The 19,902-nt window shown below is 44.0% G+C and overlaps 2 protein-coding genes across 6 annotated transcripts in view; one reads left to right on the forward strand and one right to left on the reverse strand.

The window, feature by feature from the left end:
* Window positions 1-1,287: 1,287 nt before the first annotated feature.
* On the reverse strand, window positions 1,288-14,899 carry clcf1 (cardiotrophin-like cytokine factor 1). The gene is made up of 4 exons (XM_045717722.1): window positions 14,393-14,899; window positions 4,695-4,855; window positions 3,154-4,377; window positions 1,288-3,121 (listed from the first exon to the last, which is right to left on the reverse strand). The coding sequence occupies exons 1-4, from the start codon at window positions 14,403-14,405 to the stop codon at window positions 3,008-3,010; spliced, it is 1,512 nt and encodes a 503-aa protein (XP_045573678.1). The 5' UTR covers window positions 14,406-14,899; the 3' UTR covers window positions 1,288-3,007.
* Window positions 14,900-17,937: 3,038 nt separating this feature from the next.
* The window catches only part of ssrp1a (structure specific recognition protein 1a), a 30,160-nt gene continuing 28,195 nt past the window's right edge, over window positions 17,938-19,902 (forward strand). For all 5 annotated transcript variants that reach the window (XM_045718088.1, XM_045718091.1, XM_045718089.1 and 2 more), the window contains exons 1-2: window positions 17,938-18,208; window positions 18,780-18,861. In XM_045718088.1, the coding sequence (XP_045574044.1) occupies window positions 18,808-18,861 (54 nt within the window). In that variant the 5' untranslated portion in view covers window positions 17,938-18,208; window positions 18,780-18,807. The remainder of the gene's footprint in view (window positions 18,209-18,779; window positions 18,862-19,902) is intronic.

Raw genomic sequence — 19,902 nt, forward strand, 5'->3', positions numbered from 1 at the left:
TTGCTGAGTTTAGTTAACCAAGTAGCAATCCGGACTAACTATTTATCAGTCTTATGGCTTGGGGGTAGAAGCTGTTCAGGGTCCAGGTTCTAGACTTGGTGCATCAGTACCGCTTGCCATGCAGTCGCAGAGAGAACAGTCTATGACTGGGGTGGCTAGAGTCTTTGACAATTTTTAGGATCTTCCTCTGACACTGCATGGTATAGAGGTCCTGAATGGCAGGGAGTTTGACCCCAGTGATGTACTGGGCCGTACGCACTACCCTTGCAGTCAGATGCCAAGCAGCAGCTGTACAAAGTGGTGATGCAGCCAGTCAAGACGCTCTCAATGGTGCAGCTGTATATCTTTTTGAGGATCTGAGGGCTCATGCCAAATGTTTTCAGCCTCCTGAGGGGGAAGAGGCGTTATCGTGCCCTCTTCATGACTGTGTTGGCGTGTGTGGAACATGATAATTCCTTAGTGATGTGGACACCGAGGAACTCTCGACCTGCTCCACTACGGCCCCGTCGATATGAATGGGGGCGTGCTTGGCCCTCCGTTTTCCGTAGTTCACGATCAGCTCCTTTGTCTTGCTGACGTTGAGGGAGAGGTTGTTGTCCTGGCACCATACTGCCAGGTCTCTGACCTCCTCCCTATAGGCTGTCTCATCGTCGTCAGTGATCAGCCTACCACCGCCGTGTCATCGGCAGACTTAATGATGGTGTTGGAGTCGTGCGCGGCCATGCATTCGTGGATGAACAGGGAGTACAGGAGGTGACTAAGCACGCACGCCTGAGGGGCCCCCGTGTTGAAGGTCAGTGTGGTGGATGTGTTGTTGCCTACCCTCACCACCTGGGGGCATCGTGTCAGGAAGTCCAGGATCCAGTTACAGAGGGAGGCATTCAGTCCCAGTGTCCTTAGCTTAGTGGTTTAGCTTGGAGGGCATCTATGGTGTTGAACACTGAGCTGTAGTCAATGAACAGCATTCTCACATAGGTGTTCTTCTTGTCCAGGTGGGAGTGCAATAGAGAGGGCAATATGGAGTGCAATTGAGTCATCTGTAGATCTGTTCCCACTCAAATGAGAATTTGAGTGGGTCCAGGGTGTCTGGGATGATGGTGTGGCTGTGACCTCCAAGTTTGTTAGTAACTCTCACTCAGATGTCAATAACATGGCATAAGCCATGGCAAAATAGGTCGAATTGCAGGAAATTAGCTGTAAAACTGAAAAGAAAATATCGGCGCCATGGCAAAATGAGTAGAATTGCATGACATTTTTTTCTAAAATATAAAAAGTTTATTTCCGCCCATGGCGAAATATGTAGAATTGCAGGAAATTAACTTAAAATTTACATTTCTCTATGTCAAGAGGGGGGCACACTAAAAGGGCCCCCAAAAGGCTAGAGCCGGCCCTGTGTATCTGTGTGTGTAGTCGGTTGGGAAATGGTTGTGCACAGTGTAGGTGTGTAGCTGAGGTGAAGGGTGGGATCTTCATTGATCCCTTAATTTCCAGCCTGAGGGGAAACGAGAGACGGGGGGAGAAAGAGAGTGAGAAACTGTGTGAGGGAAATGGAAGAGAGAGTTAGAGACAGAGAACAACGGAAAGAAACAGAGGGGGTGAAGGTGGACGTGTTTAAGGGTTGTGTTCGTACCTGTGTGTTTATGCTCCTAAGCTCTGTCTGTTACGAGGCAGGTTAGAGGGATATTTTTGGGAAGGCGAGATGCGTGAGATAATAGGATGGAGAACAGAAAGGGAGTAGTGAGGGATGGGGGGAAGGGGAGAGATGAAAGAAAAAGAGACATCGTAAATTTTGTCAAGACAGACAAATAAAACTCTTTCATTACCCTCTTGTTTTTGATAAATGTGAGTCGCTCTTAGTTTTCGGAAATGCACCCCCTTCCAAATCTTTCAGTTGTACCCCTCACCCAAACCAACACAGTCAAAACCATAACGTTCAAAAACAACCTCACTCCCCAAACACCCCTCCCTAAAGGAACAATAACATTCATCTCAGTACAAAAGCTCATATTTGATTATTTTCCATCTCCAACATGATGTAGGACAGTATTCACACAAGAAAATAAATACAACATCTTGTTCAATAAATATCACAGATATAATCTAATCCTAAACTATACATACACACTGTTGGACATTACTGAAAAGGTCCCAGACCTGCTGTAAAGACAAGGCAGTTGATAGAAAACCCCACCATGCCAAGGTTAGGGGCTTTTGTGTTGCATATGGCTGAAAAAAGTGGAGGGAAAGGCTGAGATACCCATTCTAAAGCTAAAAGTGTCAACAACTGAACTGTAAAAACAGTTGGCCAATTCACAAATGACTGGTACGCCTGGAAATGGGTCTGTACTGTGTGTGTCCGGTGGGTGTCTATGCAGTGTTTACTGTAAGTGTCTGCAGATTTCTGATTACTCAGCAACCCCCACCGCCCACTTTCTCTCTTTCTCCCACTCACTCTCTTTCTACCCTCTTCTCCTTCCTCTTCTTCCCTGTCTCTCTCCATTCATAACTCTCTCTTCCTCCCTAAGATGAATGTCTAGTGATTCACTGCTGTTCTGATTCAGCTCTCAGTCAATGACATGACTGTCTAGCTGCTTGATCACCACCTTTGTCCAGTATGTGAGGTGTTACATCCAGTAAATAAGTTCCAATGGCAGATCAATGACCTGCTATGTCATGATGTCATGACATTGGTGACAGTGCTGATATTGTCCACAGACAGCGACAGACAATTGATTATTTTCCATCCCCGGATGTGCCAATGTGTGCTCAGGCTGATGGCAGGCCAGAAAGCCACTTTTCTGTGGTTCAGCACTAGGTAGGTATTCCAACACTGTCTGTGTGAAAATGTGTGTGTGTGTTTGTGCCCACTCTCAGGTTCTATGTGTGGGTATGTCTCTGTGTGTGTTCTCTCAGTTTCTCAGACTGTGTGTGTGAGAGAGAGAGAGAGAGAGAGACAGAGAGAGAGAGACAGACAGACAGTGTGTGTCCTCCCTCCTCTATCAGTCTGTCAGACTCGGAGTCTCTTCTTGAGGCGGTTGAAGTCCTTGGCGGAGCGCCACAGCCAGCTCTGCAGTTCCCTCAGTACCCAGAAGCCCTCAACCTTCCTGGAGAAGTCGTTCAGCGCCGGCTGCACCGCCAGCAGAGGGGAGGAGGACAGAAGAGGTGACAGGGGAGGGGGGCGGCAGCAAGGGGGGACCCCTCCTCAATGACAGGGGAACTGGTTCTGACAACAGGGTGTGTCCCTCCCCCGGCCCTGTGCCAAACGGGTAGAGGAGGGAGAGGGGTGAGAGGGGGGGGTGGAGAGTGGGGGAGAATAAGGAGCGAGGGGATCGGCGCTGGGGATGGAAGGATGAAGAGGAGGAGAGGAGGGATGCAGACTCTCGGATGATGTATTGTTCCTCCTCTGTCGCCCTGTTTTCTGAATCCCCCCCCGGCTCTGTCCTTATTTTGGGGGTGATAGTTGAAGTTGTAGCTGTAGAGGTTGTTGTGATCATAGTTGTTGTTGTTATTGTTGTTTAGGAGTTGTTGTTGGGGGAAGGTTTGTCTGTCTGAAAAGGACAGAGTGACGCTGGCTTCAGAGTCCAGTGGACCCTGCTTAACTGTTCTCTCTCCTTCCTCTGAAACACTCAGCAGCCTCCTCCCCCTTCTGTCCTTCCCTCCCTTTCTCTCCAACTCATCCTCCTCTTCCCTGTCTTCACTGGCCCCCTCCCAATCTTCTGCCTCTCTCCTCCTCCCTTTCCTCCCACGCTCCCATCTCTCCTCCTGCCTCGACCCCACGCTCCTAACCACAGCCCTAGTTACCTCCGCTCTCCTACCCTCCCTCCCCCTATCTTTCTCTCTCTCCCTCTTTCTCGCTGTCATTTCTCTCCTGGTGCTCTCCTCCTTTTCTCCTCTCACTGCCCCTCTGGTGGTCCCAGTACCCCTCTGATCACCAAGAGGATGCCTCTTTGGCCCCACCTCCGCCCCCACCCCTGCCTTATAGAGACCCTGACTCATCAGTGGGGATGGTCTGCGTCCCATTGCCTCTCTGTCGCCCCCTGTGTCTCTCTGCAGGTACTGCGCCTCGATCCCAGCAGGAGGCAGGGCATACCCCTGAGTGTTCATGAGGCTTGATATAGACCCCAGCAGACTGTCCAGGCCTGTAGAGAAGTGCAGCAGGGAGCTCTGGAGGTAGGGGCAGAGGGTGGAGCGGGCCAGCTCCCTCACCGCTCCCAGCAGGACAGAGTAAGCCCTATGGTTCTGGGTCAGCCTGGCACGGTTCTCCAATCCCCGCCACAGCTCCAGACGGGTGGCGGCGCTGGGCAGGGACAGGGTCGTGCTGTTGGGCCGTGGAGGGGAGAAGTCTGGATCACTGAACGGAGGGCCCAGGTAGGATAGCTAAGGGAGGGAAGAGGGGAGGAGATGGAGGAAGAGCAGAGTATGGAAAGAGGGAGTGGGAGGGAGAGAAGGAATATTTAATCCAACATGTGCAATCAGTCATGGATTAACTATGCTCAGACACAAGCCTGGGTGCCAGTCTGTTTCTGTGTTAGCAAACTCCCAATAGCAAAGACCAAAGGGTTGGCTGGAGCAGAAACAGAATGGAACCAGGCTTCTCAAATATGTGGTGAATTCAAACACTTGTGGAAAGAAACATTGACATGCTCCAACATAAGTGTTTCAACACAGCATCTATATAACAGTACAGTACTCACATAGGTGTCCTTTATCTCTCTCAGCTGATGCTCCAGGTACTTGGTCAGCTCATACGTCCTCTCAATCGAAGTTCTCTCATTAGACAGGCTGAGGTAGGGCTCTGGGACCTGGACCGATGCTACGGCTGCAGACAATAGCAGTGTGAGCTGGATGTGATGGACTGGGGGAGAATCCAGTCAAAGGAAAGATCAGTATTTGTTGAAGATTAAAACTACACAAGGCTGTTTATTTCTAAGTCTCTATGGTGATGGTTTTGTTTGAATATATTGGCAAATCTAAGTAATCTGACTGGCAATAAAACCTTTCGGTTTCAATCCAATTTTAGAGGTTCTGGCTGTCAAGTGTTTTCTTTGGTCTCAAATAAAACTTCAGTCAAAGCTTCAAACAGTCAGACGAATGGTCTCACTGTTCAATCCACCTCTAACACACGCACACACACACACTCATGCACGCAGGCAGGCCCTCACACACACACACACACACACACACAGCAGAGATATATATCTGGCTTACTTTATTGTCATCAACATGTTTATTTGTGTGCGTTTGTTTTGAATGCATGACTTTGTCTCTTATTTGCCTTAATTTGCTTGTGTTTACGTTGGTGTTGTATAAGTGTTTACGTTGGTGTTGTATAAGTGTTTACGTTGGTGTTGTATAAGTGTTTACGTTGGTGTTGTATAAGTGTTTACGTTGGTGTTGTATAAGTGTTTATGTTGGCATGTGAGTGCTTGTAAATGTGCGTACATGTGTGCATGATTTTGTTGTTTGTACTTGGAATGCTGTACATCGGTGTGGATACATTGGTGTGCATGTGTGTGTTTAATGTTAAGCGTGTGTGCCTGTTTACATGAGTGCATGCATACGTTGTGTGTGTGTGCGTGTGTTAAGTTGGAGGTGTGTGTGTTAAGTTGGAGGTGTGTGTGTGTGTGTGTTAAGTTGGAGGTGTGTGTGTGTGTTAAGTTGGAGGTGTGTGTGTGTGTTAAGTTGGAGGTGTGTGTGTTAAGTTGGAGGTGTGTGTGTGTGTGTGTTAAGTTGGAGGTGTGTGTGTGTGTTAAGTTGGAGGTGTGTGTGTTAAGGTGGAGGTGTGTGTGTGTGTGTGTTAAGTTGGAGGTGTGTGTGTGTGTGTTAAGTTGGAGGTGTGTGTGTGTGTTAAGTTGGAGGTGTGTGTGTGTGTGTTAAGTTGGAGGTGTGTGTGTGTGTGTGTTAAGTTGGAGGTGTGTGTGTGTGTTAAGTTGGAGGTGTGTGTGTGTGTGTGTTAAGTTGGAGGTGTGTGTGTTAAGGTGGAGGTGTGTGTGTGTGTGTGTTAAGTTGGAGGTGTGTGTGTGTGTGTGTTAAGTTGGAGGTGTGTGTGTGTGTGTGTGTGTTAAGTTGGAGGTGTGTGTGTGTGTGTTAAGTTGGAGGTGTGTGTGTGTGTGTTAAGTTGGAGGTGTGTGTGTGTGTGTGTTAAGTTGGAGGTGTGTGTGTGTGTGTGTTAAGTTGGAGGTGTGTGTGTGTGTGTGTTAAGTTGGAGGTGTGTGTGTGTGTGTTAAGTTGGAGGTGTGGTGTGTGTGTGTGTTAAGTTGGAGGTGTGTGTGTGTGTGTGTGTTAAGTTGGAGGTGGTGTGTGTGTTAAGGTGGAGGTGTGTGTGTGTGTGTGTGTGTTAAGTTGGAGGTGTGTGTGTGTGTGTGTGTTAAGTTGGAGGTGTGTGTGTGTGTGTGTGTTAAGTTGGAGGTGTGTGTGTGTGTTAAGTTGGAGGTGTGTGTGTGTGTGTGTTAAGTTGGAGGTGTGTGTGTGTGTGTTAAGTTGGAGGTGTGTGTGTGTGTGTTAAGTTGGAGGTGTGTGTGTGTGTTAAGTTGGAGGTGTGTGTGTGTGTGTGTGTTAAGTTGGAGGTGTGTGTGTGTTAAGGTGGAGGTGTGTGTGTGTGTGTGTTAAGTTGGAGGTGTGTGTGTGTGTGTGTTAAGTTAGGAGTGTGTGTGTGTGTGTGTTAAGTTGGAGGTGGTGTGTGTGTGTGTTAAGTTGGAGGTGTGTGTGTGTGTGTTAAGTTGGAGGTGTGTGTGTGTGTGTTAAGTTGGAGGTGTGTGTGTGTGTGTGTGTAAGTTGGAGGTGACCAGGGGGGGCTAATGTGTGGACCCTTTTTAAGGCCCTCTCTTCCAGCTTCACACAGGGAAAATGGTGGCCAAATGATCTATGTTAATGGTAGAGAGCTCAGTGCCTATCCACTTCCCTGTCCCATAGGGCCACTGAGAGACAGAACACACAGAGAATCCTATTCCCCTGTCTGTCTGTCTGTCTGTCTGTCTGTCTGTCTGTCCCCCAGGACTCAGCTGTCATAACTTCCCAAATGCTCTCATTTTATGCATCCTTTAATCTCTCCCCCCCCCTTTCTCCATCTTGTTGCCACACACATCTGTTACCTCTCTCCTATTCTCTTTTGCCCTTTGCTTTCCAAGAACCGTTTCATCCACCCTATACTCTCTCTCTTTTCCCTTCCTCCACCACGCTTGTATTCATGGTCCCGCTCTCTCTCGGTCTTCCAGGCTGACAGGCAGACAGGGCAAGGGTCTGTGTAATTCTGAGTTTTAAACATGTTGCTGTTCACCAGGTGTGAAATATGTTCTGTACAGGATGTGACCATCTCTCTGTTCCCCCATCCATCCCCTTCTTTCTCTCTCTATCCAATCCATCGCTCTCCTTTCAACTCCTCTTCCACTTATTCTCTCCTGTCTTTCTTACTCCTGCAATATCCCTCTGTTTCTCATTTCCTCTCTTCCTTTCTGTCCCTCCATCTATTTGGTGAAGGTTATCAGGTTGTTGATTGTTTTCTCCATTTCCTCTCCTTCTCCTCCTTTACCCCTCTCTTTCTTCTCGTCTTTAAAATCTTGTCTTGAAAATAAGAATTTGTTCTTAACCGACTTGCCTAGTTAAATAAAGGTAAAATGACATTTAGAAGTCTTCCGTTTTTTTTGCCCCAGGCCAAAATAACAGCAGCTTATTAACCCTGATTAGTGCTCTCTCTCTCTCTCTCTCTCTCTCTCACTCCCTCATTCTTCCCTCCATCAGTTTGCCCCCGGGGAGTGAAAGACTTAAGAGGAGCTCTTGAACAACTCACAAACATTTATGCAGACACCTTGTTCTGCTCAGAACTAACCAAACATGTCAGGACTTTTTCCACTATAGAACCCATTTCTCAACGTCATCACTTTCAACATATTACTCCTTAACACACCTCAACACCTTTCATCTGAATCGGTTTAACAGTTACAGCAAAACATGTCAACTCCTTTCAATCACAAAAGCTCGATGCCCGACACACCTTAATATTTAGAACGAATTGCAACAGCTCAACAACTCTCCCGTGGAACATAGAAGAATACTGTAGAGAAATATAACTCATCTCGGTAACTTCCTAACACGCACCTGGAACACTTCACATTGCATGTGTTTTAATGCAAAACACAACGCAGCCTGGCAGAATGCCGCTTTGATGCACAAGCGTCGTCTGTAGAATGAGACAGTTTTACTGTGGACGGTAAATGTTAGGATAACGTAAAGCCCAAACCCTCGGTCTTCGGAGCAGGGAGCAGTACCTGGCACTAAGAACAAACTCCACAGGACAGGTTGAAGCCAGAACATTCTCACAGGCATGATCACATTACAACAGAGCTTTCCTGTGACCTGTGTGTGTGTGTGTGTGTGTGTGTGTGCGTATACACGCAGTTCTCCATTCTCTAAACCATGTTTGATTATCTATGTTAATCTATGGTTTGATTGCAGATGTAAATGTGAAACTTTGCACAGTCTTATGGCTGCCAGCTGTAGGACAACATTTATGGTGCTTGATTTGAGGTTAAGAGTCTGTGGTCAGTCAAGGTTGAACATTGGGGTTAGGGCACAGGCTGGCCTCAGGGCTGGGGTACAGATCCTACAGACTACAGAAGACTTGCTATCAGCTACCGTCATGTCCAAAATTATTGGCACCCTTGATAAAGATTAGCAAAAAAAGACTGTATAAAATAAATCATATAAATACGGAGCTATATTGTATGCTAAGTGGGATTTTTATTGTATACTAATAGAGTTGCTCAGAGACTATTTTATTTAACTAATAAAACGAATCTAAAAAAAGATAAGGCTGTTTTCAGTACTCCAGCAGCCTCACCTTGCGAGGATATTGACAATGAGCCTTTTCTAAAATGTCTCATGAGATTGGAGAACACAATGGGAGGGGTCTTAGACCACTCCTCCAGATCTTTGATATCCTTCGTCTGCGCTTATGGACTGACCTCTTCAATTCAAACCACAGGTTTTCAATGGGGTTCAAGTCTGGAGACTGTTGATTTTGTGGTTAATTAACCATATATTTGTGTATTTTGATGTGTGTGTTGGGGTTATTGTCTTGATGGAAGATCCCCTTGCGTCTAAGTTCCCGCCTCTTAGCTGAAGGAGCCAGGTTTTGGGCTAAAATGTCCTGGTACTTGGTAAAGTTGATGATGCCGTTGACCTTAACAAGGGCCGCAGGACCAGTGGAAGCAAAATAGCCCCATGACATCAACGATCCACCACCATATTTTACAGTGGGTATGAGCTACTATTCTGTATATGCTTCTGTTTTTCAACGACAAACCCACCACTGGTGTGCGTGGCCAAAGAACTCTATTTTCATGTCATCTGACCATAACCCTGCTCGGAGTTTGCTAAACGGCATTGGCACTTGGATTGGAAGCGGTGCTATATTCTACATTATAAACTGGGTGGTTCGAGCCCAGAATGCTGATTGGCTGAAAGCCGTGGTATATGAGACTGTATACCACGGGTATGACAAAACATGTATTTTTACTGTTCTAATTACATTTGTAACCAGTTTATAATAGCAATGGGGCACCTCAGGGATTTGTGGTATATGGCCAATATACCACGGCTAAGGGCTGTATCCAGGCACTCCGCGTTGCGCATAAGAACAGCCCTTAGCCGTGGTATATTGGCCATATACCACACCCACTCGGGCCTTATTTCTTAATTCTATTTAGTTCTATTCTATCCATATTTAGTACCTGAGGAAAATGATATTTCACCATAAAGTAAGGTGGCTTTGTGCATGCACACACTGATACCCTGGCTGGCTGGACAGTAACAGGCGTTTAGACCACAGGGAGGGGGGTGGCAGGGTCAGGGTCGATGTGTGCCTGTGTACAGTTACAGCACAGATTTATGTACTCAATCAAACGTGCATTCCTTCACTAACTCAACACACACACACGCGCGCGCATACACGCACGCACACATGCACACACACACAAGGACCAACGTGCCAATCTTTTGAAACACACTTACATGTGCTTGAGCATATACACACACACACACACACACACACACACACACACACACTCACACTCACACTCTCTCCATCTCTTATCCCTGGAGATATCTTCTTGGAGTTCATATTGAAATTCAAATTGATCTACTTGGCATGGAACGGACCCTGGATTGCCAAAGAACATCAATGACAGAAAACCAAAAGGGAGATAGAGAGGCATAAAACATACAATACAATTGTATGATTACAACAAAACCCTCTCTTTGCTACTTCCAACAAACTCAACGTTCACTCTTTTTAGTTTTGTGTTTCTCTCTGATTTAATTATCTTCCTCTCCCCGTTTGTTTATTCTCTCTCCTTCCCAGAGAAATGTGTCTTTAATTCTTACTTTCATTACACACTTCGTCCTCTCAGTTTTCCATCCACCGCCTAATGATCAATATTAGCTCTCTCCATATCCCTTTCTTTCTCTCCTTCAATGTTCACTTTTTGGACTCTCTCTTTCTTCCCTTCTCTAATTAGCACACCTCATCCCCTTCATCTACTGTACCTCTTTCCATTCTTCCCTCCTTTTTTCAGACAGTCAGACTTAGGTTTCTAATTTACATTTTAGTCATTTTAGCAGACGCTCTTATCCAGAGCGACTTACAGTAGTGAGTGCATACATTTTCATACATTTCATTTCATGCATTTTCTTTTTTTTTTGTACTGGCCCCCCGGGGGAAATCGAACCCACAACCCTGGCGTTGCGCACACCATGCTGGCGTTGCAAACACCATGCTCTACCAACTGAGCCACAGGGAGTCTACCTTCCCCTGCTCTGCCTAACTCCCTATCCAAAACCCCCAGGTTACGCTTAAAAAGGAAGTCTGCAACAACAAAAATACAAGAGCCGTCCGTTCAATGTATTCTGTCTGTCTGCTTTAGAAAACAATGGAGGAGAGAGGGAGAGAAAGGGGGGATGGGGGAGAAAGTGACAGACAGACATAAAGAGAGGGATGTAGAGAGAAATACAGAGAGGAGGAGAAGGGGTAAAGGACTTGGATGAGAGAGAATAAGGGAAAGGCAGAGAGAGAGAGAGATGAAGTGAAGGGCCATGTTAATTTGGGAAAAATGTAAACAGCATGTGTAACTGTTCAAAGCGTGACCAACTCATTTTATATCATTCCCCCTCTCCCTCTCTCGCTAACTCCTGTCAATAGGGAATCTGTACTGTATTAATCCTGCACCACCACTTTCTCCTTCTCTTACTCAATCCCTCTTTCTCTCACTCTTTCGACCTCAATGTCTCTCTCCCTCTCTCTCACACACACAGAGTCAAGGATGGGGCTGAGCAAAGGATGTGAATGGTCCATCGCTTTTTCTTTCATCCCTCTCTCTTTACTTTCTCCTATATTCTTCTGTCGCTCTGCTCTAGACCCAAGTGTGGGTTTGAACCCTTCAACAGAGTGGATGTGCTCTGCTTTCCACACGGACACAAACACTGTTATCTAAAACACACCGACACTAATTCAGCCTCACAGCCATAACATGCCGGTGTGTGTCAGAGAGAAAAACACGCACAGGAGACAGACAGAGAAAGAAAGAGAGACAAAGAAAGAGGTCAAAGGCAATACGGTCTGTCTGTTTGAACTTGGTTTATATTCTTTATATGCTCAAATCTGGGAAACTTGGTCATATCAAGTGGTTTAGTTATATAACTAATATTGGATCATTTGTATGGGGGGGGGGGTTGTTGTTTTAACCTTATTGCTTTATTGAAGACCATCTGAAAGCGTGGGAGAGAGGAGGAAAAAAAGAGTGGGAGAGAGAGAGGCAGGGAGAGAGAGGAGAGGAAATCTTCAGCCTATTATTCTTTTGTTTTAGAGCTTATAAACTCAGCAAAAAAAGAAATGTCCCTTTTTCAGGACCATGTCTTTCAAAGATAATTCGTAAAAATCCAAATAACTTCACAGATCTTCATTGTAAAGGGTTTAAACACCGTTTCCCATGCTTGTTCAATGAACCATAAACGATTCATGACAATGCATAGCTTTCCCTGTGGCTCAGTTGGTAGAGCATGGTGTTTGCAACGCCAGCATGGTGTGTGCAATGCCGGGGTTGTGGGTTCGATTCCCACGGGGGGCCAGTACAAAAAAATGCATGAAATGAAATGTATGCGTTCACTACTGTCAGTTGCTCTGGATAAGAGTGTCTGCTAAATGAGTAAAATGTAAAAAATGTAAATGCACCTGTGGAACGGTCGTTAAGACACTAACAGCTTACAGATGGTAGGCAATTAAGGTCACAGTTAGGAAAACTTAGGACACTAAAGAGGCCTTTCTACTGACTCTGAAAAACACCAAAAGAAAGATGCCCAGGGTCCCTGCTCATCTGTGTGAACGTGCCTTAGGCATGCTGCAAGGAGGCATGAGGACTGCAGATGTGGCCAGGACAATAAATTGCAATGTCTGTACTGTGAGACAGCACTACAGGGAGACAGGACAGACAACTGATTGTCCTTGCAGGGGCAGACCATGTGTAACACCTGCACAGGATCGGTACATCTGAACATCACACCTGTGGGACAGGTACAGGATGGCAACAACAAATCCCTCCATCAGTGCTCAGACTGTCCGCAATAGGCTGAGAGAGGCTGGACTGAGGGGATTGTAAGGCAACAATGTTGCCTATGGGCATAAACCCACTGTTGCTGGTCCAGAGACTGGCAAACTGACGAGTCACAGTTTTGTCTCACCAGGGGTGATGGTCAGATTCGTGTTTATCATCGATGGAATGAGTGTGAGGCCTGTACTCTGGAGCGGGATCGAGGTGGAGGGTCCGTCATGGTCTGGGGCGGTGTGTCACAGCATCATCGGACTGAGCTTGTTGTCATTGCAGGTAATCTCAATGCTGTGCGTTACAGGGAAGACGTCCTCCTCCCTCATGTGGTACCCTTCCTGCAGGCTCATCCTGACATGACCCTCCAGCATGACCATGCTACCAGCCATACCGCTCGTTCTGTGCGTGATTTCCTGCAAGACAGGAATGTCAGTGTTCTGCCATGGCCAGCGAAGAGCCCGGGTCTCAATCCCATTGAGCAGGTCTGGGACCTGTTGGATCGGAGGGTGAGGGCTAGGGACATTCCCCCCAGAAATGTTCGGGAAACTTGCAGGTGCCTTGGTGGAAGAGTGGGGTAACATCTCACAGCAAGAACTGGCAAATCTGGTGCAGTCCATGAGGAGGAGATGCACTGCAGTACTTAATGCAGCTGGTGGCCACACCAGATACGGACTGTTACTTTTGATTTTGACCCCCCCTTTGTTCAGGGACACATAATTCCATTTCTGTTAGTCACATGTCTGTGGAACTTGTTCAGTTTATGTCTCAGTTGTTGAATCTTGTTATGTTCATACAAATATTTACACATGTTTAGTTTGCTGAAAACTTAAAAAGATGTTTCTATTTTTACTGAGTTTAGCATCATTTTGTCACACAATGTTTAACCTCCCTCTCTTTTACCCCCCATCCACAGACATGGAACACCAGCCGCATAGGCTGTCCCAAGGGGCAGGTGTATGTGTGTTCTCACACCCTGACTAACGTGAACAATGTACTTTCTCATATCAATGTCTGCTAACTAGACAAGGGCTTTAGCTCCATCTTGTACCTCTCAACCCAAGCCATTTTTTACAATGAAGGAAACTTCTCATTCACACACACACACACACACACACACACACACACACACACACACACAGCCACTAGCGCTAATTTAAAAAACATTTGTCATTTCTAAGCTTGTGAAAACTTACATTCAGATCAAATTGCCTCCTCAATGTCCTACACTGTAAATCCCCCTTTTTAATAGAACAGAGAAGTTCTCAAAGGGATTTTTGTTATGTTATAACATTTGATCTCAGTATTTGTTTATATTTTGAGTATCAATATATATGATATGTGCAGACAAAAGCTCAACTACTCTATTTCTTCTGTATTCTCAGATAAACATGCTTTACGTATTTGTTATCTTTTAATATGTTATTACAATTGTCAACTGGGGAGGGATTTCTGCTATTATCTGAAAATATTCAGGGTTCATATATCCATTGAAATTTACTTAGAAATTTGACTTAGGTGGTAGAGAAAATGAAGTGCAAATTCACCTTGGTCATCATCATATTATTATGCAAAATGTACAACTTACTGGGAACTCCTACTGTGGATAATTTCAAAATGATCAAATAACAGGAATACCACTAGTGTGGTTTGTAAAATATTCATTTGTAAAAGAGATTGGTTCATAGTAAATCATTATTATCCTAATCACATGAATCATCATTATAATAAATAAATACAATTTTTTATAAGACTGTTATTGTGGAAGATATTAAGCTTTGATCATTTTTACAGGGACTTACCTCCAAAATGCATCTTTAATTTTGGCAAATTACTTTATTTCCTTTCAGTTCACACTGATTAAATCAGCAAGGCTTTAATCCAAAGACAACTTGCCAAATTGCGTAATGATGAATTCGTATCCTCTTTTGTTAGTTTAACCTATTCGACTTTAATTTGTCCTTGATTAGTCCAATTTTAAATATATTCTCTTGAAAAAATACATTTCTGAATCCTGGGTACGTAGAATTCACACCTTCTCTAATGAAAAATGTGTGAGTTGATAAAAAAATATCGATAACACCGAATTCCATCGGTGGGTCCCTGTCTATCCAAGCCGAGGTGTGCGCACCAAATCCGCCAGGCTGACGTTGACGGTCCGTAGACTTGACGGGCGTATGGTCTGTGTGACAGACTGCCTGCGGATGGTTTTTGTAAGGAGGGAGAAAGTTTTTCTGTCCCCCTCCTTTCCTCCTCCCATCCCTCTTTTCCTTTATTTCTTTATCCTCCTGGTGATTCACCAAATTGACGCATAGGCAAAACTTGAAGGAGCCACCCCAGCTAGCACATAACGTTCTGAGAACCATGTTTCTTAGAGCTTGGTGAGAGTGTTGTGCTATGGTTATTTTGCATACAACATCCCCACCATGTTCTGGGAATGCCGCAGGATAACCAGCTAGCACATAACGTTCTGGGAACCATATTTTTCTTTGGTGGGAATTTCAGTACTTCAGCATAATGTTTCCTACAGGTTTCCTCATGGTTCAATTGAGTGCTTGGCTTGGGCAGGAGCTCACTGGAGCTGAGTACCCGGCAACTCAAATGTTCTACTGCTTGAGCTCCAAAGTATCGTGGAGAACCTGCACCTAAATATAAACAGTACCAACACCCAAAATTAGTGCTGGCACATATTTCTGAGTGCTAACGTTACTAGCAGCAGTAAGAGTAAATCCAGGTATAATGTACACAGACATTGGCTACCACGATATCCTTCAAGTTATATTGGCCAATAAAGATTAGGCAAGTTAACAAAAATAAAGACATACTTTGAAAGAAACAATGACATTAATCCAATAAGTATTTGACCATTCATTTCTGCTAAATGTGCAGTGTTGATGGAGTTGTTGTAGATTGCTTGCTCATTCCATCCCCAAACACCATGCTAGATAGATCTAAGTGGGCCAGTTCATTTTGCATGGCCCGGTGCACTTAGATGGGAAAGGGAAAGGGGGATACCTAGTCAGTTGTACAACTGAATGCATTTAACTGAAATGTGTCTTCCGCATTTAACCCAACCCCTCTGAATCAGAGAGGTGCGGGCGGCTGCCTTAATCAACATCCACGTCTTCGGCTCCCAGGGAACAGTGGGTTAACTGCCTTGCTCGGGCAAAACCACAGATTTTATCCTTGTCAGCTCAGGGATTCTATCCAGCAATCTTTTGGTTACTGGCCCAACACTCTAACCACTAGGTTACCTTACTTTTTTAAATAATCTACTAGCAACAACATGACAAAACTCTTTCGGCACTTTAGTACCTACTTGCCCGATTGGCCTACATCGCCGAAGCCAAGAGCAGGCTGTTCCTTCTTGACATCAAAGCCGCAGTGTATAGTTGGTATAGGAGTTTTTTATAAATGTAATTCAAATTGCAAAAATAGAAGTGTATAATTTTAAAATATAAACTTTTGCATTAAGACCATTTAGATGGAATATGATCAATCTATGTTATCAGATTTGTAGACTATATAGCGTGCAACCTTTCCTTTAAGTGTGCTTATGTGTGTTGGCCTCACCCATTAATTGGCCACACCTGATCTTAATGAGTGCTTGTTTCCTTTGAAATTGGGTCTGTTTGACTAGACTAAAATGAACAGATTTCTATGAGTAAAAAAAGAAGTGGAAGGGGACTAATTCCATGAATAGTAATCAGAAGTTTACAAGTTCAAATCTCATTGATGTAGTGCTACAATAAAAAAGAAATGTGTTTGCCTGATTAATGCCCAAGCAAATGATTTTCCATGTGTCCTGTCTGTTTGGTGTTCAAATCAGTTAACCCAAACTAAGCTAGGAGTGTTATTAAAAGTCTTATTGAAACATGTTCTCTTCAAATAACCTATAAGTTCCGTTCTCAGAACGTTAATAAAAACTCCCAGGAAAACTTTAAGGGAACCATAGTAAAACGTTCTCAGAACCACCCTGAAACCAGAACAGGCGACATTTTCACTTTTGTTGTCAGAACGTTTAAAAAACATTCTGTTTTACCGGTTAGAAAACGTATGACTTCGTTCCCAGAACCAATGTGAAACCAAAAATGTACGTTCCCACAACTTCCAATGAAACAAATGTGCTAGCTGGGATGACTGGAACTTGTCACAAACAATTTCTATCTCTCAGTGATTCTTCCTTTTCATCAATCATATACTTATTTTATTCCCATGATGTTTCATCAGGAGAGTTGTAAGGCCTACATGTCATGTCAATGCAATATACCTCAGCAAATTAAAACAGCCCACTTGAATTAAAGTTAAGTGAATAGGGTCTATGAATAGAGTGTGATGTCTGTGTGTGGTCACTGTGTATTTAGGTGTGTGTGTATGTAAATGCCTATGTGAATGTTTGCCTGCTTCACTCATACTTTTCTCCTTTGTGTAACATTCATTCCTTTGGCATTAGCATTATTGACAGTTAGACTAGTCTGATCTGCTCTCACTTCCACCTGTCAGTTAACGTGTGCCATTGTGTACCCAGAGTGTGAGCTGCGATTGATGAATGTGTATGTGTGAGAGAGAGAGAGAGAGAGAGAGAGAGAGAGAGAGAAAGAGAGACACCAATGTTAAATCTAACCATTTAAAAACTAATATTTAATTATTATCAAAACATTGATATGTGTCTGCTCATAGGATTCATATAACATAGTATGTTGATATTGGATCAAGGCAAGTCAGTGGAACAAGATTTTACAAGATTTTAGTAACCTATCAGTGTAATTCCTTTGCCAAAGTGGTACAGTAGGCTCTTTGGGATGGGTCCAATGATTTATATATACTCTAGATGACCAATAGGGGGCGCTGCGTTCAAGCCACCGTGCCTCCACGTTCAAGATGTCCCTACCCTTACCTAACCCTGACCATTTTACATGTCAACTTCAATGGGGTAGGGATGTCCCAAAGATCCCGGATAGCACAGACCATCTTGGCACTCCCCACCATTGTAAAAAATATATTTTGGAAGCTTTAGAAATGCATTTGTTTTTGCCACATTTATTCTATTAAATGCATACTTTTTAATTATTATGTCAGCTAAGTATACTTTTTGAGATTACTAATGTTGCTGCCCCCACTACAACAAAACAATACTTAAATACATGTAATTTTGTCCTTTAAACGTTTCATTGAAATACAGTAGAATTCCATTCATTCCTACAGAGGACTGCTCCTACTGGGGAGTGCCAATATGGCCGACCGGTGGCTTTATCATCATCCATCCACAGTGAACAATTATTTTAACAGGTTGCTGCGTGCACCCCTTAATGGTGGTGAGTAGTCATTGCAGGCGGTTCTGAAAACGATGAGGGTTGCGTTTCATAAAACAAGCCTAACTAAAGACTGAAAGCTTTCGTATTAAACGATTCTCACCTGTTTCTAGAGGAAGCCAAGTTATTTATGTTAGTGTCAGGCGAAAGACCAACACAGCCGAACATCTTTAAAAAGTGTTATTTTCTGGTAAGAAGAACGAAACGGAAGTAAATGCAAAAGTAGCATGGATTGTTTCCGGTGACGTCAGCTCTTGCCTTGACGCTTCACGCGGGAAACGGCGAGGTCTCCTCATCACATTCACAGTAAGACATCAAGTTTTTGTTCTTTTTATTTAGGGAGATAAATAGTGGATTGCAAATATATGTGTATAAAACCAGATAAATTAGACAAGTAAAATTGTCCTAGCTACTATTGATCCATAGGAATCAAATAGTTATCGAAGCAACTCAACATCATCACTAGCCAGCTAGCATGCTAGCCACACTCGACTGGCATCCATTTACTAGCCATCTCGTTACATGTCCAGCTATCTAACGTTTTACGATGGATAGCTAGTTACTATCTACATGTTCTAGCCACAAATAAAGCAGCTTGCTCATTGTTGTTCACTTACTACTAAGCCTTTATAACCGCATTGAGTTGTCACGCTAGCGGATGCTGTTATTGGCTAATTACATAGCCTAAATACATGTTTTGATTTTGCGAAGCTAGCTAACTAGCTAGATATTAAATGAAATAGCAACGACAGTCTGTGTCAGCTGTTGACTCTCAGAGGAATTAGCAAAATAGCTAGATATATTACAACTTGGGCTCCTCTGAATTGACATTGCTAGCTTGCTAACTGTTGGACATGATCTTCCTCTGTGTCCTCAGTTGAGCATCACTTCTTGCAGAGGCAGAGATGGGAGACACGCTGGAGTTCAACGAGATCTACCATGAATCCAAGGGATCCTGGGTCAGTAACTAGCTATTCTAATGCTTTCCCAATAATATTGCAATAAGTCACCGATTTGGCACATTGTGCACATGTTACACATCATTAAATATGGATTGACGCAAAAATGACAGACAGTATGCGAGCCAGCAAAATAGAACTAGATTGGCTGAACGTGAAATTGATTTCAATATGATTGAAATATATAGGCCTATGTATGTAGCCTACTGTATTTATCTTTTACTGTCATCTTGGTTTTCATTTGAAGCATCTGTTTATCCTTTGCTTGTTTGTAACAATTGCAGAGACATTGGCAACATTCTATGTGTAGTCAACTTCGTTCTGAAGTTACCCGCGGTCACAGAGACAGATAAACATCTGGATTCTATGTTTAGCTGAGATATTCTGTCTATAAAGTGACGCGGAAGGACAAAAAAAGCATTTAACGATGCACTTAGCTGTTTTAATAGCGGTCTGAGGCAGTCGGTAAATAACACGCGTTTTCAATTGCAACTTTAGTAACAAAGGTTTTGGGGAAACTGCTCAGAGATTTTAACGATGCTCCTACAAAGGTTCTAATGACGAACTTAGCCTTAAGATGCTTTTGGAAAACCGGTCCCTGATTAATTCAATCAGGTGTGTTAGGCCTGCCTGGGATCAATGTAGAACAAATGCCTGCACGCCCTGTGGGTCTCCAGGACCAGGATAGAAGTAGACATGGATATTAGGGTTGGCACTATACCAGTATGAAGAGGACTTCATTCCTTGAGGAAAACAGTCCTAATGTTAGCAACAACTTGTATGTTGTCACCCAGAGTCACATTTGTTTATTTGCAAGCAATAGCACATTATATTTGACAAAAGTAGGTTTTAAAGGAACATAGAGTGAAGTCTTTGCTTCGTGTTTTCTTTTTAGCCAAGGAAAATTGAGTGTTGTAATGATTCTACAAATAAATTGCCACAATCTGGCTCTGGCACCAACCAAAACTCAGCGTCTAGCTAACAGGAAATGTGTCAATCGCAGTAACCTAAGTGTATTTATGTGTGTGTGGTCTCTCTGCA

This window comes from Salmo salar, chromosome ssa05 (genome assembly GCF_905237065.1).
Source record: "Salmo salar chromosome ssa05, Ssal_v3.1, whole genome shotgun sequence".
NCBI classification, from domain to species: domain Eukaryota; kingdom Metazoa; phylum Chordata; class Actinopteri; order Salmoniformes; family Salmonidae; genus Salmo; species Salmo salar.

Bases quoted from the DNA above. Each gene is read 5' to 3' on its own strand.
- clcf1 (XM_045717722.1), bottom strand. The intron at 4,378-4,694 runs GTGAGTACTGTA...TCCCTCCCTTAG, and splicing joins GAGAGATAAAGGACACCTAT to CTATCCTACCTGGGCCCTCC. The intron at 3,122-3,153 runs CCTCCTCCCCTC...GTGCAGCCGGCG, and splicing joins TCCCCTGTCACCTCTTCTGT to CTGAACGACTTCTCCAGGAA.